The sequence below is a fragment of the Puntigrus tetrazona genome, chromosome 13 (assembly GCF_018831695.1).
Source record: "Puntigrus tetrazona isolate hp1 chromosome 13, ASM1883169v1, whole genome shotgun sequence".
Taxonomy (NCBI): Eukaryota; Metazoa; Chordata; class Actinopteri; order Cypriniformes; family Cyprinidae; genus Puntigrus; species Puntigrus tetrazona.
Window position 1 is genome coordinate 23,413,759 of NC_056711.1, and position 15,361 is coordinate 23,429,119.

The window sequence follows — 15,361 nt, forward strand, 5'->3', positions numbered from 1 at the left end:
TATGGTATCTGCTAATTAGCTGCGTTTTAAGTTATTTTCAATCTAAATAACCCAACTTCAGTTTGATTTATATTAACGCACAATGAAAAAAACGCGATTTGTGACAACCGTTGAAGACGGAGTCATCTGTTTTTGCTCTTCGTATTAACCTCATAGCTATATATATGGTTCTGAAAACTTTTTAAGGCCTGTGTTCGTAGTCTTCGTTAATTGTCTATATTCGTGAGTCTGTGATGGACGAGGAGCGCCGTTGTTCGAGACCGCACAGCTACGCAGATGCCACGCTCCACAGGCTAAAGGAAGCGCCCTCTCCCCCGTTCGTGCTAGCCAAGGGAAACTCACGTTCTGGCTCGCGCTCACCGGACGCGGCCAGCGAACCCGCTGCTGGGTCACACGATGTGTGCAAACAACATGACAGTGCTTCTCCCAGTCACCCCGAGAGAGGCCTGACCTTCACACGGATTTGACACAGCGGCGCAGAGCCGTGCTAGCAGCAGATTCGAGCTTGCGTGTTTGTTTATTTGGTGTTCATATCAAAGATGCTTACGGTGAATTTGATGAGACGCGTGCAGCAAACGCAATATGAACTGGGATAATACATTTCCGCGTAAATACGTAAGCGCGAGAGGCTTACGTTCTTAAAAGGCTCGCGGTCAGACTGCTATGCTAATGTGATGCATTGTAAATGCAATGTGCTGCGATGCAACGGTACTGTGAAAGAATCCAGTGTTTGTAATTTATTCAAGCAATTCTTGACATTTCGCGCTTGACAACGAATGATTGAATTCACGCCGTGGGAGCCAAAGGACGCACTTCCAAGTCGTTCTGTTTCTCATGCGGCCTTCAAATGCAGCGGTTTACTCAAAAGTGTTAGGAATCTGACAGAATAACGTAGCTCAAACCAGTTCACTTCCACCGGTCTACTGTTGTATGCTTTTTTGCGGTTGGACAACTACATAGGGAAGATTTTTGTGACGGTGTGTGATCGGAAGTGTGAGTTACGTGATTCCGCATGCGGCAAGAGGCAGGTTTTTGAAGTCAGCATCTGTGTTTCCACTCGCCCCTTCGTCGCTCCGAGCGGGGTTTCTCTCACGAGTGAGTGAAGGTAAAACGTGCAGCGGAGCTGGAACCGAGCGGTCAGACTCCTGTGTGCTGGTCCAAACCCGAGCTTTCGGTCAGTGGATTGCTCGGTGACAAGCAAGGATTGATGCTGATCATCACAATCAGTACAACAACCCTCTTGCCAAAAATGTGATTAGAAGCTGTAAAATACAGTCTCCAAAAAGCAATCATACAACGCTTGGCTTGTAACATTAGTACTAAAAAGTCCTGACAGCCATTGCATTTTACTCTATCTATCTGTCTATCTATCTATCTGTCTATCTATCTATCTATCTATCTATCTATCTATCTATCTATCTATCTATCTATCTATCTATCTATCTATCTATCTATCTATCTATCTATCTTTCTATCTATCTATCTATCTATCTATCTATCTATCTTCTATCTATCTATCTATCTATCTATCTATCTATCTATCTATCTATCTATCTATCTATCTATCTATCTATCTATCTGTCTATCTATCTATCTATCTATCTATCTATCTATCTATCTATCTATCTATCTATCTATCTATCTATCTATCTATCTCTCTGTCTATCTACCTATCTGTCTGTCTGTTCAGTCCATTTGTTTCCTAAGTTCAAATAGTCCTTATTATATAAAAGTAGGTTCAATCATTTCAGCCTACTAGATTCAAAAGAACACATCTGTGGGAAAATAAATGTTAAATGTTAAAATACTGTTATGTATTGCCTTTTGGGGTCTATGAGACCCCGATATAACACCAAGTCGGTCTCAACAATTTCTTTGCGTAAGCTGCGTGTTAATGCACGGTCCAAATGTTTCTGAAATGACCCCAACCACGAGAAGCCAGCCAAAGGGTGGAGGAATTATAGCTCATACCTTCTTGAAGGGAATCCTCGCCGCCGCCGCCGCCGCCGTCGTCTGGAGTTTTGCGTTTCTTCGACATTGGCGGTCTAACACGACGCGTTCTCTGTTGTCTGTTCGTTCTTGGTTCGAAACGGATATACGAACGAGGACGACAAACACTCGCTTGTCCGGACAAGCACATAAAACTGGTAGGATGTTGACAGTTGAAATCTTCGCAAAGCACGATCCCCATTCATTCAGGCGTCCACAGTTTGCAATTCTCTCTCACTACGAGACAAACGCAACGGGAGCAAAAGTTGGCATGGTGCGCGAGTGATGATGCTGGCAATGCAATGTGTGAATTACTGAATATTAAAAGAAAAAAAAATGAAAACGAAAAACCCCTCAAATATGTTAAGCTTCGGGCTTAAAGCATAAGAAACACGCACGGATTTTCCCCTGACAAATGAGAGATGTTGCTACAAAAGTGATTTGCGCATCACGTGTTCCCGGGATTATACCGAAGCAGAAAAGTACGCGTCCACGACGGTCTGCAACTCAAATCGCGCTCGTCTCTTCTCAGAAACACGAACACCCGGGGTGTTGCTAACCGTGCTTTTGTGATGCACATTAACGTTTTTAGATGTGCTGAATATCTCAACGACCGCTGTGTCCAGCTGCCGGTCAGCCGAAATCGCGTTACAGCAGGTGAACTTCTTGTGAAGGGAGCTGCAAAGAGTGACCGTTGTCTGCCGCCCGAGTCGGCGCGAAAACGATGGTTATCTAGAGAGAATTTCATTTTCTGTCAGGGTCCAGTTTAGAGCGCTAATAATGGACCACCAACTCGTCAAGTACTGGACGGACAGAACAAAACACTGTACCTTTGCTCTTACACAGAGATCATCCGTCCAGCGATGCGTTAGAGATGTTCGCGTTATGTTGAGCGCGCTCTTCTCAAAACTTCTTAGTCCGGTTGCTAGGAAACCACGGGGCGACCAAACGTTCGTGATTTGTTTTGGTTTTAAGTAACTTAAAACTTTGCGCAGAGGCAGTTTCCCTAGCTTTTCGAGCGTGAACGTGCTGTGTGTGTTTTTGGTGGCACGAAACAGTTCAAGAGTTCTGTATAAATAAAGGCTCCATCAGCAGCAGCGGCGGCATCATCATCATCATCATCATCGGGGCTCCAGCGTTTCCATTCAAGAGACGGATGACGTCAGCAGCCTCCTCCGCAAATGGTGCCAAGGCTACACTTTAGACGGACTCGAATGATGAATTTCACGCAAGCGACATTTTCGACTTTAACGTTTGAAAATCAAGCGGTTTGGTTTGTGTAAACCCGTGTTAACCCCCCAAAAGTCGGAACTTGACAGAAATCCAACCAAGAAAGGTAAAGCAAAGAAAGTTACCATCAGTCATTTACTTTGATCGCAGCGATTAAACCGTCTGGAGCTGTGCTTTAGGTCTCGCTTGGGGAAACTGCACAGTAAAATAAGTTTTTGGGTAACAGGCAGCCTGACGCTCAGCTAGAACAAGTCTTAAGGCGAGGCAAGGAGAAAAAGAGCGACAGTTAAACAACACGCTTTTCCCAGGCCCTCGCTTTTTTTTTCTTCCCAGAAAAACGCACGAGATTTGCATGACCGTTTCTGTCATTGATTCTGTCAGGATTTTAGTGACGATAAATGACAGCGTCACCTGAGCTGTTGCCATTTTTTTTTGTCAGGCGTTATCTTTGTCTGAAAAGTGTCGTTAATATCGCGCTCGTCAACTTAGCAATTTAGCCAAGTTCTTCAGTTCAGCCTCAACACCTGTTGAGGCGCAAAGCAGTAACAATGTTCGCCAATAATTCCGAAACTGGATATTCGTAGGTTTTAACGGGCGTGGCTTATTTTGGGCAAATCGTTTGTGATCTTTAGTAACAGTCTGGTCGAAAACACACGCGTATCCTATCCTGAAATAAATAAATAAATAAATCATCTTATAAAAGCCGCTGCCGTGCAGAGTAAAGTGGACACATTCATTGATCTAAATTTTGTATTTAACAGGTTGTATTGTGATTAGGACTATCGTTTATCACTCCAGCACTGCCTGTGACGTTCTCCTTTGGTGTTTTCTGTGGGCAAACAGGCTGCAAGCACCCCCCGCCCCCCCATTCACTGCAGCTCTATTGACGTCAGAGCTGCTTGCGTCAATGCTCTCTCTTTGACAGAAAGAGTTTTTTTCCCCCTTGGATCCTAATAGGATTATTATAGAAAAAATGCCCACAGGCCATTTCAATGCTAGTAAAACGACATTTTCAGCCTCTCGTTTGAAGCGTTATTAAAACGTGAAATTTAATAGCCTATTAAAATGTGAAACATAACCATAATGTATCTAGTCTGTTTGAAATGTTAGATGCACGTGTTGATAAGAAATCTAGGATTTACAATAAAATATATAAAATTAAAAACTAAGGCATATATTTAAATATATATATAAATAATAATAATAAATGCCTTATGTGTTTTTCCTAGTAGGGGGTCGGCATGTTTCCCCCAACCCCCTTTGAGAGCACATTAGAAAGCAGAATTAATCCTTTCTGTGTTAGCTCAACTCAAAGCTATGACGTCAATTGGTTTTTGAGGCTTGACTACTCTCCAGTGCAGAACCAGAGTCTTGTTTGACCACTTCATATGTGATTTTTCTATCTTTTGTTCATAGTTCTTAGCAGTAGTCTAATTATGTTCATATTAGGATGCTAAATACTACTAAATTTAGATAACCAGACTGTTACATTTTCATGTGGACACTTTAATTTATTGAATGGGAATTAATAGCGAAAACAACATGGGAGCATGTGCAAGCTGAGCTTACAGAAAACATGTGGTCAGTAAACCCCAATGATTTGTGCGTACTATGTTGTAAACCTTACAGTTGACCCTTTGCAGAGAGTTTGACTGACAGTTGATCTGACCAATCACAACACAATCTGCTATTTTTGCCCAACAAACACACCAGACAGGAGAGTAGATTAACATTGGTGGACTGCAGCATGAAAACATCTCGGCTGAAACCAGATACCTTCTGATGTTCATTCATGTTTATTTAATACTGTAACTATAGTAAAGAAGAAAAGATCTGATGTGCTAGTTGAACAGAAACAGCGATCTATTACAACACATCAAAGAGCCATAAACATTTTTTTTTAAATTACAAAATTTGAAACCCGAGATTTAGTTTCATATCTAACATAACCTGCTCTGTATGATCTGTCTGTACTCTGGATAATCACTGTGCTGCAGCGTGTTACCTGTCTAGGGTCTAAGTTCATTGGACAGGTGTCTGCACAAGCACTTACATGATCTTCATGACTCCACACATAAGCCATGAGATTGTGGTTGGGACAAATAAATGCCCAATGATGACTCTGCCAGCAAAAGTCAACTGCAGATCCTAGTGGCTATTTAGAGTTTTTATGGAAAATTAATCCTCTACTTACCCATAAGGAATACATCCTAATGACTGGACAATGGTCTCGACCTGAGGAATATGCAATAGATTAATATATATTAATATATGCTCCCCACTCTCTCTTTAATGAAATGAAACAGTCAGAAGAAGGGTGTCAATAGGAAGAACCCTGTTTAGGAATTGATCAGGAAGCTGCTATAAATGAGGAGTTTCCTTTAAATCCTCTTGTTACTAGAGTATTTGGTGCAGACAGAATTGTTGGCTCGCACTCTCCATTGCCTGATCCAGTTCCTGTTGAGGGTATCTGGGAAGGAATTATCACACATTAATTCTCCACCTTGCCTATTCTCCAAAGAAAGACTTAGGGAATCCCAGAGAATGCAACCTGTTTGGTCTATGCACACCAGTGGTGTTCCAGCTGTTATTGAGGTACAGGGCTTTGTTATTTAAAGGGAAATTCCTTCCATACATTCCCACAGGAAAAAATTAGTCCTGGGGGAAAGGCCAACAGGGAATATCACAGAGGTGTGGGGCAAGCTGTCAACTGTTCCTCCAAACGTGGCTTAGTTGGGAGAAAGCAGTCTTAGATGCATGGGGACTTCAAATCCTTGAAAATTATTCTATTGAAAACGATTCATACAAAGATAAAAATACACTCCATAAAGTGCAGGAGAATAGTTCACACACATGAAATTAAAACACAGATGCCCTACCTTCTCCTTCAAATTTATGGTTCTAGCATTTGGCCTGTCATTAGCACCAAGGGTCTTCAGTTTGGTGAATGCAGTTGCCCTAGCTCCCCTTCAGGTATTGTGAGAGTGTAGAGTAAGTTTTTCAGAATAGGGAGGAAAGTCTAGTCCATATACAGTTCCTGCAGTCAACTGGAAGACGAGCAGTCTCCAGCCCAAACAGCGGGTATAGATTTATTGGATCTCCATAACGATAGAAGTGTGCAAAGAGTAAGAAGGTAAAAATCACAGGAATAAATACAGGGACGCTTGTGAAAGCCTAAGGGTTCAGAAACATTGCCTGAGATGATTGTCTCTCATCAATCAATCAATCAATCAATCACTTTTATTTATATAATACAATAGAGATTGTATCAAAGCACTGAACAGTATAAAATAGGAGAATACAATGATAGGGATGTTATAATAGTGAGATTGAACAATTTGTTATTAAAAGCAGAGACGCTCTCTGTAATCAAATCGATGATAATTGCTAGAAAGTGCCCAAAGCATCCCAGAGGTGACAGCGGCAAGGAACCAAAACCCCATCCATACAGAATGGGGGGAAAAAAACCTTGGGGAAAAACAGACTCATTCGGGGCCAGTTCTTTACTGGACGGATGCCCAGCACTTAATTTCCAGTTAAATTTTAAATGTAGCTATGTCAGACTGTGCAACAGACTGTGTGTGTGTGTGTTTTCTGTTCTCAGATAAACATCATCTCTGGGTGCTGATCCACCATCTGATCTGGATACAAGCTGAGAAACAGAATGAGAAAGAAACAGACTAATATTAACGTAGATGCCATTCTTTTTACAGTGTCACGAGTACATTGCGTTCTATAAGGAGGGTTCCCAGTTCCGGCTGATCTAAGTGATGCAACCTAACAATCCTTTAACGGATTTGAATAATAGAAGTATATTATTGTGTTATGTGTAGGCTAGGTTAAAAAGATATGTCTTTAATCTAGATTTAAGTCTAGAGTGTGTCTGCTTCCCAAACCGTGTTAAGGAGTTCCAGAGTTTAGGTGCTAGGTAGGAAAATGATCTGCCGCCCGCAGTTGATTTTGATGTTCTAGGTATTATCAAACGGCCAGAGTTTTGAGAACGCTGCAGACGTGCAGGGCTATAATGTGATTAGAGCTCGCTCAAATATTGAGGAGCTAAACCATTCAGGGCTTTATAACTAATTACCAAGATTTTAAAATCTATCCGATGTTTGATAGGGAGCCAGTGCAGTGTTTACAGAACCGGGCTAATATGATCATACTTCCTAGTTCTAGTAAGGACTCTGGCTGCTGCGTTTTGGACCAGCTAAAGTTTGTTTATCAAGCATGCAGAACAAACATCCAATAAAGCGTTACAATAATCTAACCTAGAGGTCAACTAAAATTAACTAAAATTTCTGCATTTGACGTAGAGAGCGTAAGTCGTTATTTGGATATATTTTTCACAGTTTTACAATTGCTAGAAACATGGTTTTCTAAGAAAAGACTGCTGTCAAACAGCATACCTAGGTTCCTAACTGATGAAGAAGAATGAACAGAGAAGCCATCAAGAGTTAGATAGTGTTCTAGATTATTACATGTGGGGTTTTTAGGTGCAATAATTAGCACATCGTTTCTTTCCAAATTTAGCATTAAGAAGTTACTAATCATTCAGTTTTTTTAATATCGACTATGCATTCTGTCCGTTTCTCAATTTGGTATGTATTGGTGTGTAAAATTAAAATTTTATTGTAAATTTTGCTACAAACTGATAGCGGTCAGATAAATGTGATTCGAACCATGCTAAGGCGCTTCCACTAATGTCCACATAGTTTTTTTTTTGTCTATTCAAGAGAATGTTGTGATCAATATTGTTGAACGCTGCACTAAGATCTAATAGCACTAATAAGGAGATACAACCACGATCAGATGATTGAATTTGTAATGAGAGCAGTCTCAGTACTATGTTTGAATCCTGATTTAAAAATCCTCGCATATACCATTTTTCTCTTAAAAATCAATATAGCTGTGAGGATACCACTTTTACTGCTTTTTCTTGGCCTGTAATTCACTACGTCTTTGGAGTCAAGATGTGGGTTCTTAATGAGAGGCTTAACTACAGCCAATTTAAAGATTTTGGGGACATATCCTAATGACAATGATGTATTAATAATGGTCAAAATAGGCTCTATGATTTCTGGATTTTTCATTAATTTAGTCAGTATTGAATAAATACCGGGGCTTGTGTTTGTTTTCTTCTAAAAGAGAGGAAAAGTAGTCAGATTTAGCAGTTTTTAATGCTTTTCTGTACGATAGGATACTTTCCTGCCAGGATATACGAAATACTTCTAGTTTTGTTTTTCTCCAGCTGCTCTCCATTTTTCAGGCTGCTCTCCTTAGGGTTTGACAGTGCTCAGATTGTTTTCTTTCATCTTTCTTAAGCGTAAAGGAGCAACAGTATCTAAAGTGCTAGAAAAAAGGGAGTGCATGGCTTCTGTTACATCATCAAGTTTTTGTGCTGAATTGGATGCGCTTGATATAAATCAGGGAGATTATTTAGAAAGCATTATTTTGTGGTGGAGGTGATGGTTCTACCATACTTGTAATAAGGCGCACAATTTCTTTTCTATCTCATAGTACAAGAAAGCAGGTTGGACATAGATGCTCTGTCACAAGAGTGGCTGACAGACTTATTTTACATTTACTGCCTCTTTCATTAGAATGGGCATTACACAATTCCGCTACTTGCTCCATGCTGGCCATAAAAACTATAGTTTCTAGGTAAAATTTAGGCGATTGGGTCACCAATGGCAGCTATCATTACATGCGAATCTGCAGATTTGGCATCTAAACCCACTGACCCTACTCTTGTGGGTATGGCCTGCTGCAGAGCCCATCCCTAATCAGCTAGATGAAACTGTGCGTAATACTCTGCGTGTCCAAATCACACTTTACGGGCAGCAAATTGGGACTTGCCTCTTGTATTAGACCCTCTCACTAAGCCCCCTTATGAACTAATGGCTGATGCAGATTTGAAAGGTTTGTCCCTAAAGACAACTTTGCTAAAAGGAGAATTGTGTGCTCTATCCATTAGCTACAAGCGTCTACATTGTTAATCAGATGGCACAGGGGTGTCACTCTGGACTAACCCTGCCTTTTTGCCAAAAGTGATTAATCTCTGGACTAACACTGACTTTCTGCTGAAAGTGATTAATCCACAGATTAAAAATGAAGTGCTAGAGATGGTTGCGTTTCAACCCCATTCTTCTTGCACAGGCAGAACAAGACGGTTTGTTCTCCCTTTGTTCAATAAGGCCACTACATACATTACAGTGTTAAAGTGTTATTCTCATTCTTAGCTTCTCGGGGCAAATTAATGGCACAGAATTTGACAAAAATGCTATGGCGCAATTAATTCTAAATTTATTAATGTCGTAAATAAAGTGAAAATAAAATAATAAGTGCTGTAATATAAGTGCAGTTGCAAATAATAAGTGCAGAGTTGGCTGCATTAATATTAGATATTATTTAGTATCATATGTTTACACATTTTTATGGGTGTAGTTTTTTAGGCAGCAGAGAAAACCGGTGCAGAATTAGGGTGTGCTAAATAAAACCAAAAAAAATACTTATGTTCATAATAGAAGACTTAAATGGATACGCCACAAAGTTTATAGCATTTGATCATTCATGCATCGTGAAACATGAAATCTTTTCTTTGAAGCATTTTGTAATGTTACATAGGAGTAGTTTTCTGAATATTTTTGCTATCCTGCCATCCTGTGGCCAATCGTAATAAATAAACGAAAGATTAGAAAAAACACATCAACTCATATCTCTGTACGCTTACGTTTTCATTTTGCATTAATTTCAGTTACAATTGTCTTTTTTAAATGACCAACACATTGGTTGCTATATTGCATGTTGTGATATAATTCTGATTGTACTATCATTTATTTAGTGAGAGAACAATCAGCTTGATTTAATTCTTTCCACTCTCATGGATGTGTAAATTAAAATCACTCAGTTCTTAGACACCACAGTATTTTTCCTGTGTTGACATTGGAAAGGTTTGGCAATCAGTCGTGTTTCCCTCTGGCCCCACTGATAAATGACTGGAGTGTCTGAAGATGGATGCAATTCCTCACCTAAGTGAGTGGAATTTTCACATGAGAGAGGAGAACACGGCGTTGACTTACTGGGTGCAGAATCACTTATAAAAGTCCTGGGGAAAAAAAAAGTTCCACTGATGTCTCCCGTTTCCGTGAGGTCTCTGAGCAATCTCTGAAGCATCTAGATGCATTTAAAAGAGCTGCTTGCCGTTTAAAGCTAAAATTAAGCACAGCACATGCTTATGAACAGATGTGACGTCTGCAAAAACGTTTTAGATATTTAATTTTAGCATGGACTATATTGATCATATTGATTATAATTAATATGCAACTATATTGATCATAATTATTTAATATTAAAGTTTTATCCATCTATGGTATGCATTAATATAATAATATTTAATAATAGTTCTATATTTTTCCATTTTTGGACAGAACAATTGTTCTAAATCATATCTTTAGTCAGTTGATATATTTACACACTTAGAACTCGAGTCAATTCTAAGTATTTTTCGTTATTAAAAAAAAAATCACAGTGATGTTCATGTTTATTTTTTTTTCATTTATTTAGTAAAATTGTGTTAGACTTTAAAACATTTTTTTAACTTAACCTTAAGTTTTGTAAAAAAAAAAAACCTTTAGATTAAATGAAACATGCAGCAAAAACCCGGTTGTTAAATATATGTACAGAAATGTGTTTTTCATCCATTTTGAATTCCAATCCAAAAATTAAAAAAAATTATAATTATAATAATTATAACATTTACACTTTTTACTAAAGATTGTCTGCTCAACTGTGCACATACAGTATTCTTAAAAACAAAACAATATATGTATATATATAAATAACTGTTATGTACATGACTTGCATTATTTAAAGGTCCACATAGTATTTAATGACAAAATTATATAACACTTGTTTACAAATCTGAGTTTTGGTTAGGCCAACATATGCTTTGGTTTTGTACAAAAACCCTGAAATTAGTATTGTATGTAAAGCTAGTATGTTGCAGTCAAAAGCTATCACGTGAAAGCAGTTATAGATGTGCATGGTTTTCTTTTCATCCTTAGGGTGGATCTCCTATAAGGAGGGTGACGTGACTTGGGTCCAGGCTGTAGGAAGGCGTACATGTGCTGAACTGTCATATTGTGAAGCCTCGTGAACCTCAGTAGTGGAGTCATATAAAGCAGAGCCAGAAGAGGGTGCTGTGACCGGGTGAGCCAGGCTGCTGTAGTGACCGGCAGATCCTCGGAGGAACTGGGAGCCCAGACTGCTACCTATACTTCCAGTCTGAGACACAGGGGTCAAGGGAGAGTTCCCTACGGACCACAGGCTGGTGTACTGACTACAAACAGGAAATAACAACAATGAGCTTTCAGTTCTACACAACATCACATCAATATGAAATTAACAAATAATGTTCATCGGAGTAGAAACACACAATAATATACAAAAGTGTGCTTGTGTATCTAAAATTAATAAATAATTGAAAATATTAACCCTATAAAGCTTACTGCGTCCTATTAGATACACAACGTGCTAAAGCCTCTAAATTGTCCAAAACCTTGCTGAAAAACTTTTGTATTATTAATAACATGAGCACTTACTTGACTGAAGCTAAGTAGATGTAGCAATGCATTATTATTATTATTTATTTTTTAAAATATGAGCATCAAATATATAATGGAGTTTTTTTTTTTTCTTCCTCATGCACTTCATGTTCTCATATCACGCTATATGAGCCATAAAAGCCTGATTTATCAAAAAAGGGGGAAGAAAATATTTGTTCATTCTGCTTTCGAAGATTGGACCAGTCATTAGTCACAGCTATGTTATTGATTTATTATTATTGGTCTAAAGGTGGGAAAGAAGGAACTGAAAATCTGTTGTCGTAATTTAGGAGAAACAACTGCCACACAAATATCTTATATCATTATTTTAACTCCTGGAAATGTTTAAGACCTCAAAATAGAAACAAGGATATTATATGTGGTTGGTTGGTAATAAAAATAAAAATAAAAAATAAAGTAAAATTGTAGTGGAAGTGTGTGATGCATTAAAAGAGTCCCACCTGGAGTTTGAGTTTGTGGGAGAGCTGTGGCCCATCGGGAGCACGCTGGAGTGAGAGGACATCTGCAGACTAGACCAGTTATCATGAGGCGGCAGCATGGACAGGCAGTTGGAGCTATCAGAGTAACCAGCTGCAATACAAACAACGCAGAATCAGAAACCAGACTGACGCTTCAAACCCCAGCGTGGGTCAGCATTCCACCGGCAAACGTCCCGTTTATGAGGGTCGACTCGAACACAAAAGCTGCTGGAATGCTGGTTGCCCTGCGTAAGTAAAACCGCTCCGAGCGGCTCATTAAAGAAACAGTTCACCCAAAAAGAACGAAAATACTCATTTATAACCCTCATGGAAGTTTAAAGGACAAACGTCGAGCAGAATCCCCAACATCTCATTTCCTTTCACTGAAAGCGAAGGCTCTGGTTGAGATTTTGAAAGTTATTTTTATACTCTTTAAAGAGTTCACAGCAAAAGATGCTGTCCCATGACCCGGAGGGGCTCATTTGTACAAATGCAAATGGAAAATAAGACATTATACTCGCTAAAAATGCCTTTATAGTTGATAAAACTACAACCTCTGTGGTTTTACGGTATTTGCACGTATGGTGTTTAGCTGTGTTTGTAAGAGCTTGGAGGGGGTGACTTACTGGGAGAGCTCGTCCGGTGGGAGTAAGGGCTGGGGTAGGGGGTAGATCGGTGGTTTCTCAAAGTAGAGTATCGTTCACAGCCATGGGACGAGGACAAAGACAGCGGGCTGCCAAACTGTGCGTGAGAGTTTGCAGAAGGGCAGAGAGACCCTGTGGCTGGCAGAAACCAGCTACTCACTAGACCAACAATAAATAAGAGTCAATGGGAAACTCCTTTTGCAGTTTTTGCCTTTATTTGACAGGACAGTAGCTGCACAATATTAAATATCAGGCATCGTTTTATAAAGAAATAACTTAAATCCAGATGGATCACACTGATGGTTATTACTGTGATGATGAATAGAGTTTCGCTCTTACGTTGAGAATAACCAGACTGTTGGCTTTCACTGACATCCTCTATTACGTCTTTATGATCACTTCTGAAATACAAAAACAAAAAAAAGTAAGTATAACATTGTTTTTCTTTCTTACGTTGAGAATAACCAGACTGTTGGCTTTCACTGACATCCTCTATTACGTCTTTATGATCACTTCTGAAATACAAAAACAAAAAAAAGTAAGTATAACATTGTTTTTCTTTCTCGTTCTACCGTGTTTTTTTTCCCTACATGTACTTCTCAACAATAACTTTAGCCTGCTTACGATACATAACGAGCATGGGTCGTGGGGTATATATGTTATATACATTATACATGAAAAATGCGTATTGCATAATATGTTCAAGCACTTTCATGAGAACGGAGAGTTTGGGCGTTCAAATGGTTAAGTAACTTTATAGTTATTGCTTGTTTTGTTGATTTCAAACATCTAGGATATTTTTAACTGAAGTTGTGAAATTCCAACATTCCCATAAATTTGTTACAATTACCTTATAACGGGGTTTTATGTGTTTTATGCATTTTTATTTTATACTACGATCACAACAAGTATGTTTATGCAAAACAGTGTCAGCTGGGCAATAGACACTTTTACTATACAAGTTTTATATATGCATTTATTTATATTAAAAATACCTTTCTTTTGCATCCAGAAAAGCCTTGGCAAATGGGTTATATTTAATTTTGAGAGCTGTAATCTGAAAGAGAAAATGTTATCAGTCTTTGCACGTGTTCGTTTGTTGATATAAAATCAAAAATATAAGTATAAAAGTTACCTCTTCGTTCTGATAGGCAGTAACTGCTATGAATTGCGTCTCGGAGAATGAGTGAGTGGTGATCATTCTCTGTGGACCACCTACTCTCACGATATGGATACGGGGCTCGTACTTGTGCAGCGAGTTCAGCATAATCTATAAAAAAAAATATTTAAGTTATCAACTTTCATTATACTGTACAGATTAAACTTGATTCCAGAGCTGATTTTAGATTGGATGCCATGTAAATGCCCACCAACCTGGCCACCTCCGTTCAGTTTGTTGGTAAGTTTGACTTTGCTGAAGGAGACTGGGTTTTTCATCCAGTGCGCGCCGAAGTTCGGCGAGTCCGGATGGATGTAGACGCAGCTCGGCGCTTGTGGCTCGGGTTTGCCGCCCGGCACCCATTCGCCGTTCACGTACTTCCACCTGTGTTTGTCTGCTGCCACGAAATCCAGTAAGAAGGAGTACATGGCGTTTGGATCCAGACCGGACACGTTCACCTTCAGCACTGGGAACATGCGCCTGATCACGGCCGTACAGAGACATTCGTTTAAAAGGCATCATCACGTTTCTCTTTTAAATTAAATAAAATGAAATGGGATGGAGTATCTGGAACATCAAGCTGAATTTGGAACTGGTATAGGATATATACAATTAAAAATAATGACATTTGTACGCTGAAAACTTTTTATAAATTTTTTTATTATTTATTTATTTATTTTTACAAATTTTGCAAAACCTAAAGTGATTTATTTGATAAACATTAGCCTTTTTGATATAATAATCAAAACAAGAAGCAAAAGTTAAGGTAATTACAGATCATTTTTTTTAATCTTATTTGCATTTTAATAATACATTTTATTTTGTGCAGCAAGCAGAAGTTTGCTTGCAAACATGTCGAAAAAAGTAAATAGGTAAAAAAATACCTGCCATTCTTGGTCACTATCATTTCATTGGTCAGTTCTTTGAACTTCTTCCAAAGTTCATTTTCATCCAAACTGACTTTAAGGTCCCTTTCTGTTGGATCTCCTTTCTCACTGCCGGCTTGAAGCTCGTTCTCCACAGCAGTTAATAAATGATCCACCCGATACTGGACGCTCTTTTCCGAGCAGTCGCTGGTCTCAGATGCCATTCTGCTATCCAAGTGGCTCCAACAAGAAAAAAAAAAATCAAAACTACCCGAGCTCTCCAGTCAGAAAATGCCCAAGACTTGCAGAGACGCACCCAATTAAATACTCTCCAGGTAAAACTTTCTCCGTGCTTTGCTCATAAAAGTTCTGATTGGCTGATCTCCGCTTT

General features: G+C 39.0%; 2 protein-coding genes across 7 annotated transcripts in view; both read right to left on the reverse strand.

Annotated features, from left to right (window-relative positions):
• Nucleotides 1–3,093, reverse strand: part of pde10a (phosphodiesterase 10A) — an 84,032-nt gene extending 80,939 nt beyond the window's left edge. Inside the window, exons 1-2 of one of the 5 annotated variants that reach the window (XM_043255473.1) lie at nucleotides 2,820–3,093; nucleotides 1,972–2,226 (exon numbers count right to left, since the gene is read on the reverse strand). In XM_043255473.1, the coding sequence (XP_043111408.1) occupies nucleotides 1,972–2,191 (220 nt within the window). In that variant the 5' untranslated portion in view covers nucleotides 2,192–2,226; nucleotides 2,820–3,093. Of the gene's footprint in view, nucleotides 1–1,971; nucleotides 2,487–2,819 lie in introns of those variants that run through there. The other 4 variants (XM_043255478.1, XM_043255472.1, XM_043255476.1 and 1 more) reach the window with 4 other exon arrangements.
• Nucleotides 3,094–11,273: 8,180 nt separating this feature from the next.
• Nucleotides 11,274–15,306, reverse strand: tbxtb (T-box transcription factor Tb). 2 transcript variants are annotated; one of them, XM_043256097.1, is made up of 8 exons: nucleotides 14,989–15,306; nucleotides 14,320–14,584; nucleotides 14,081–14,215; nucleotides 13,941–14,002; nucleotides 13,399–13,460; nucleotides 12,928–13,104; nucleotides 12,284–12,413; nucleotides 11,274–11,557 (listed from the first exon to the last, which is right to left on the reverse strand). In XM_043256097.1, the coding sequence occupies exons 1-8, from the start codon at nucleotides 15,192–15,194 to the stop codon at nucleotides 11,293–11,295; spliced, it is 1,302 nt and encodes a 433-aa protein (XP_043112032.1). In that variant the 5' UTR covers nucleotides 15,195–15,306; the 3' UTR covers nucleotides 11,274–11,292. The 2 variants fall into 2 exon arrangements, with proteins under 2 accessions (XP_043112032.1, XP_043112033.1); XM_043256098.1 differs by lacking the exon at nucleotides 12,928–13,104.
• Between the last annotated feature and the right edge of the window lie 55 nt (nucleotides 15,307–15,361).

Excerpts from the sequence above, each read along its gene's own strand:
- tbxtb (XM_043256097.1), bottom strand. The coding sequence starts at position 15,194 with ATGGCATCTGAGACCAGCGACTGCTCGGAAAAGAGCGTCCAGTATCGG. Across the intron at positions 14,216-14,319 it reads AACTGAACGGAGGTGGCCAG|ATTATGCTGAACTCGCTGCA; the intron begins GTTGGTGGGCAT and ends TTTTTTTTATAG. Across the intron at positions 11,558-12,283 it reads CCCACAAACTCAAACTCCAG|TCAGTACACCAGCCTGTGGT; the intron begins GTGGGACTCTTT and ends TCCTGTTTGTAG.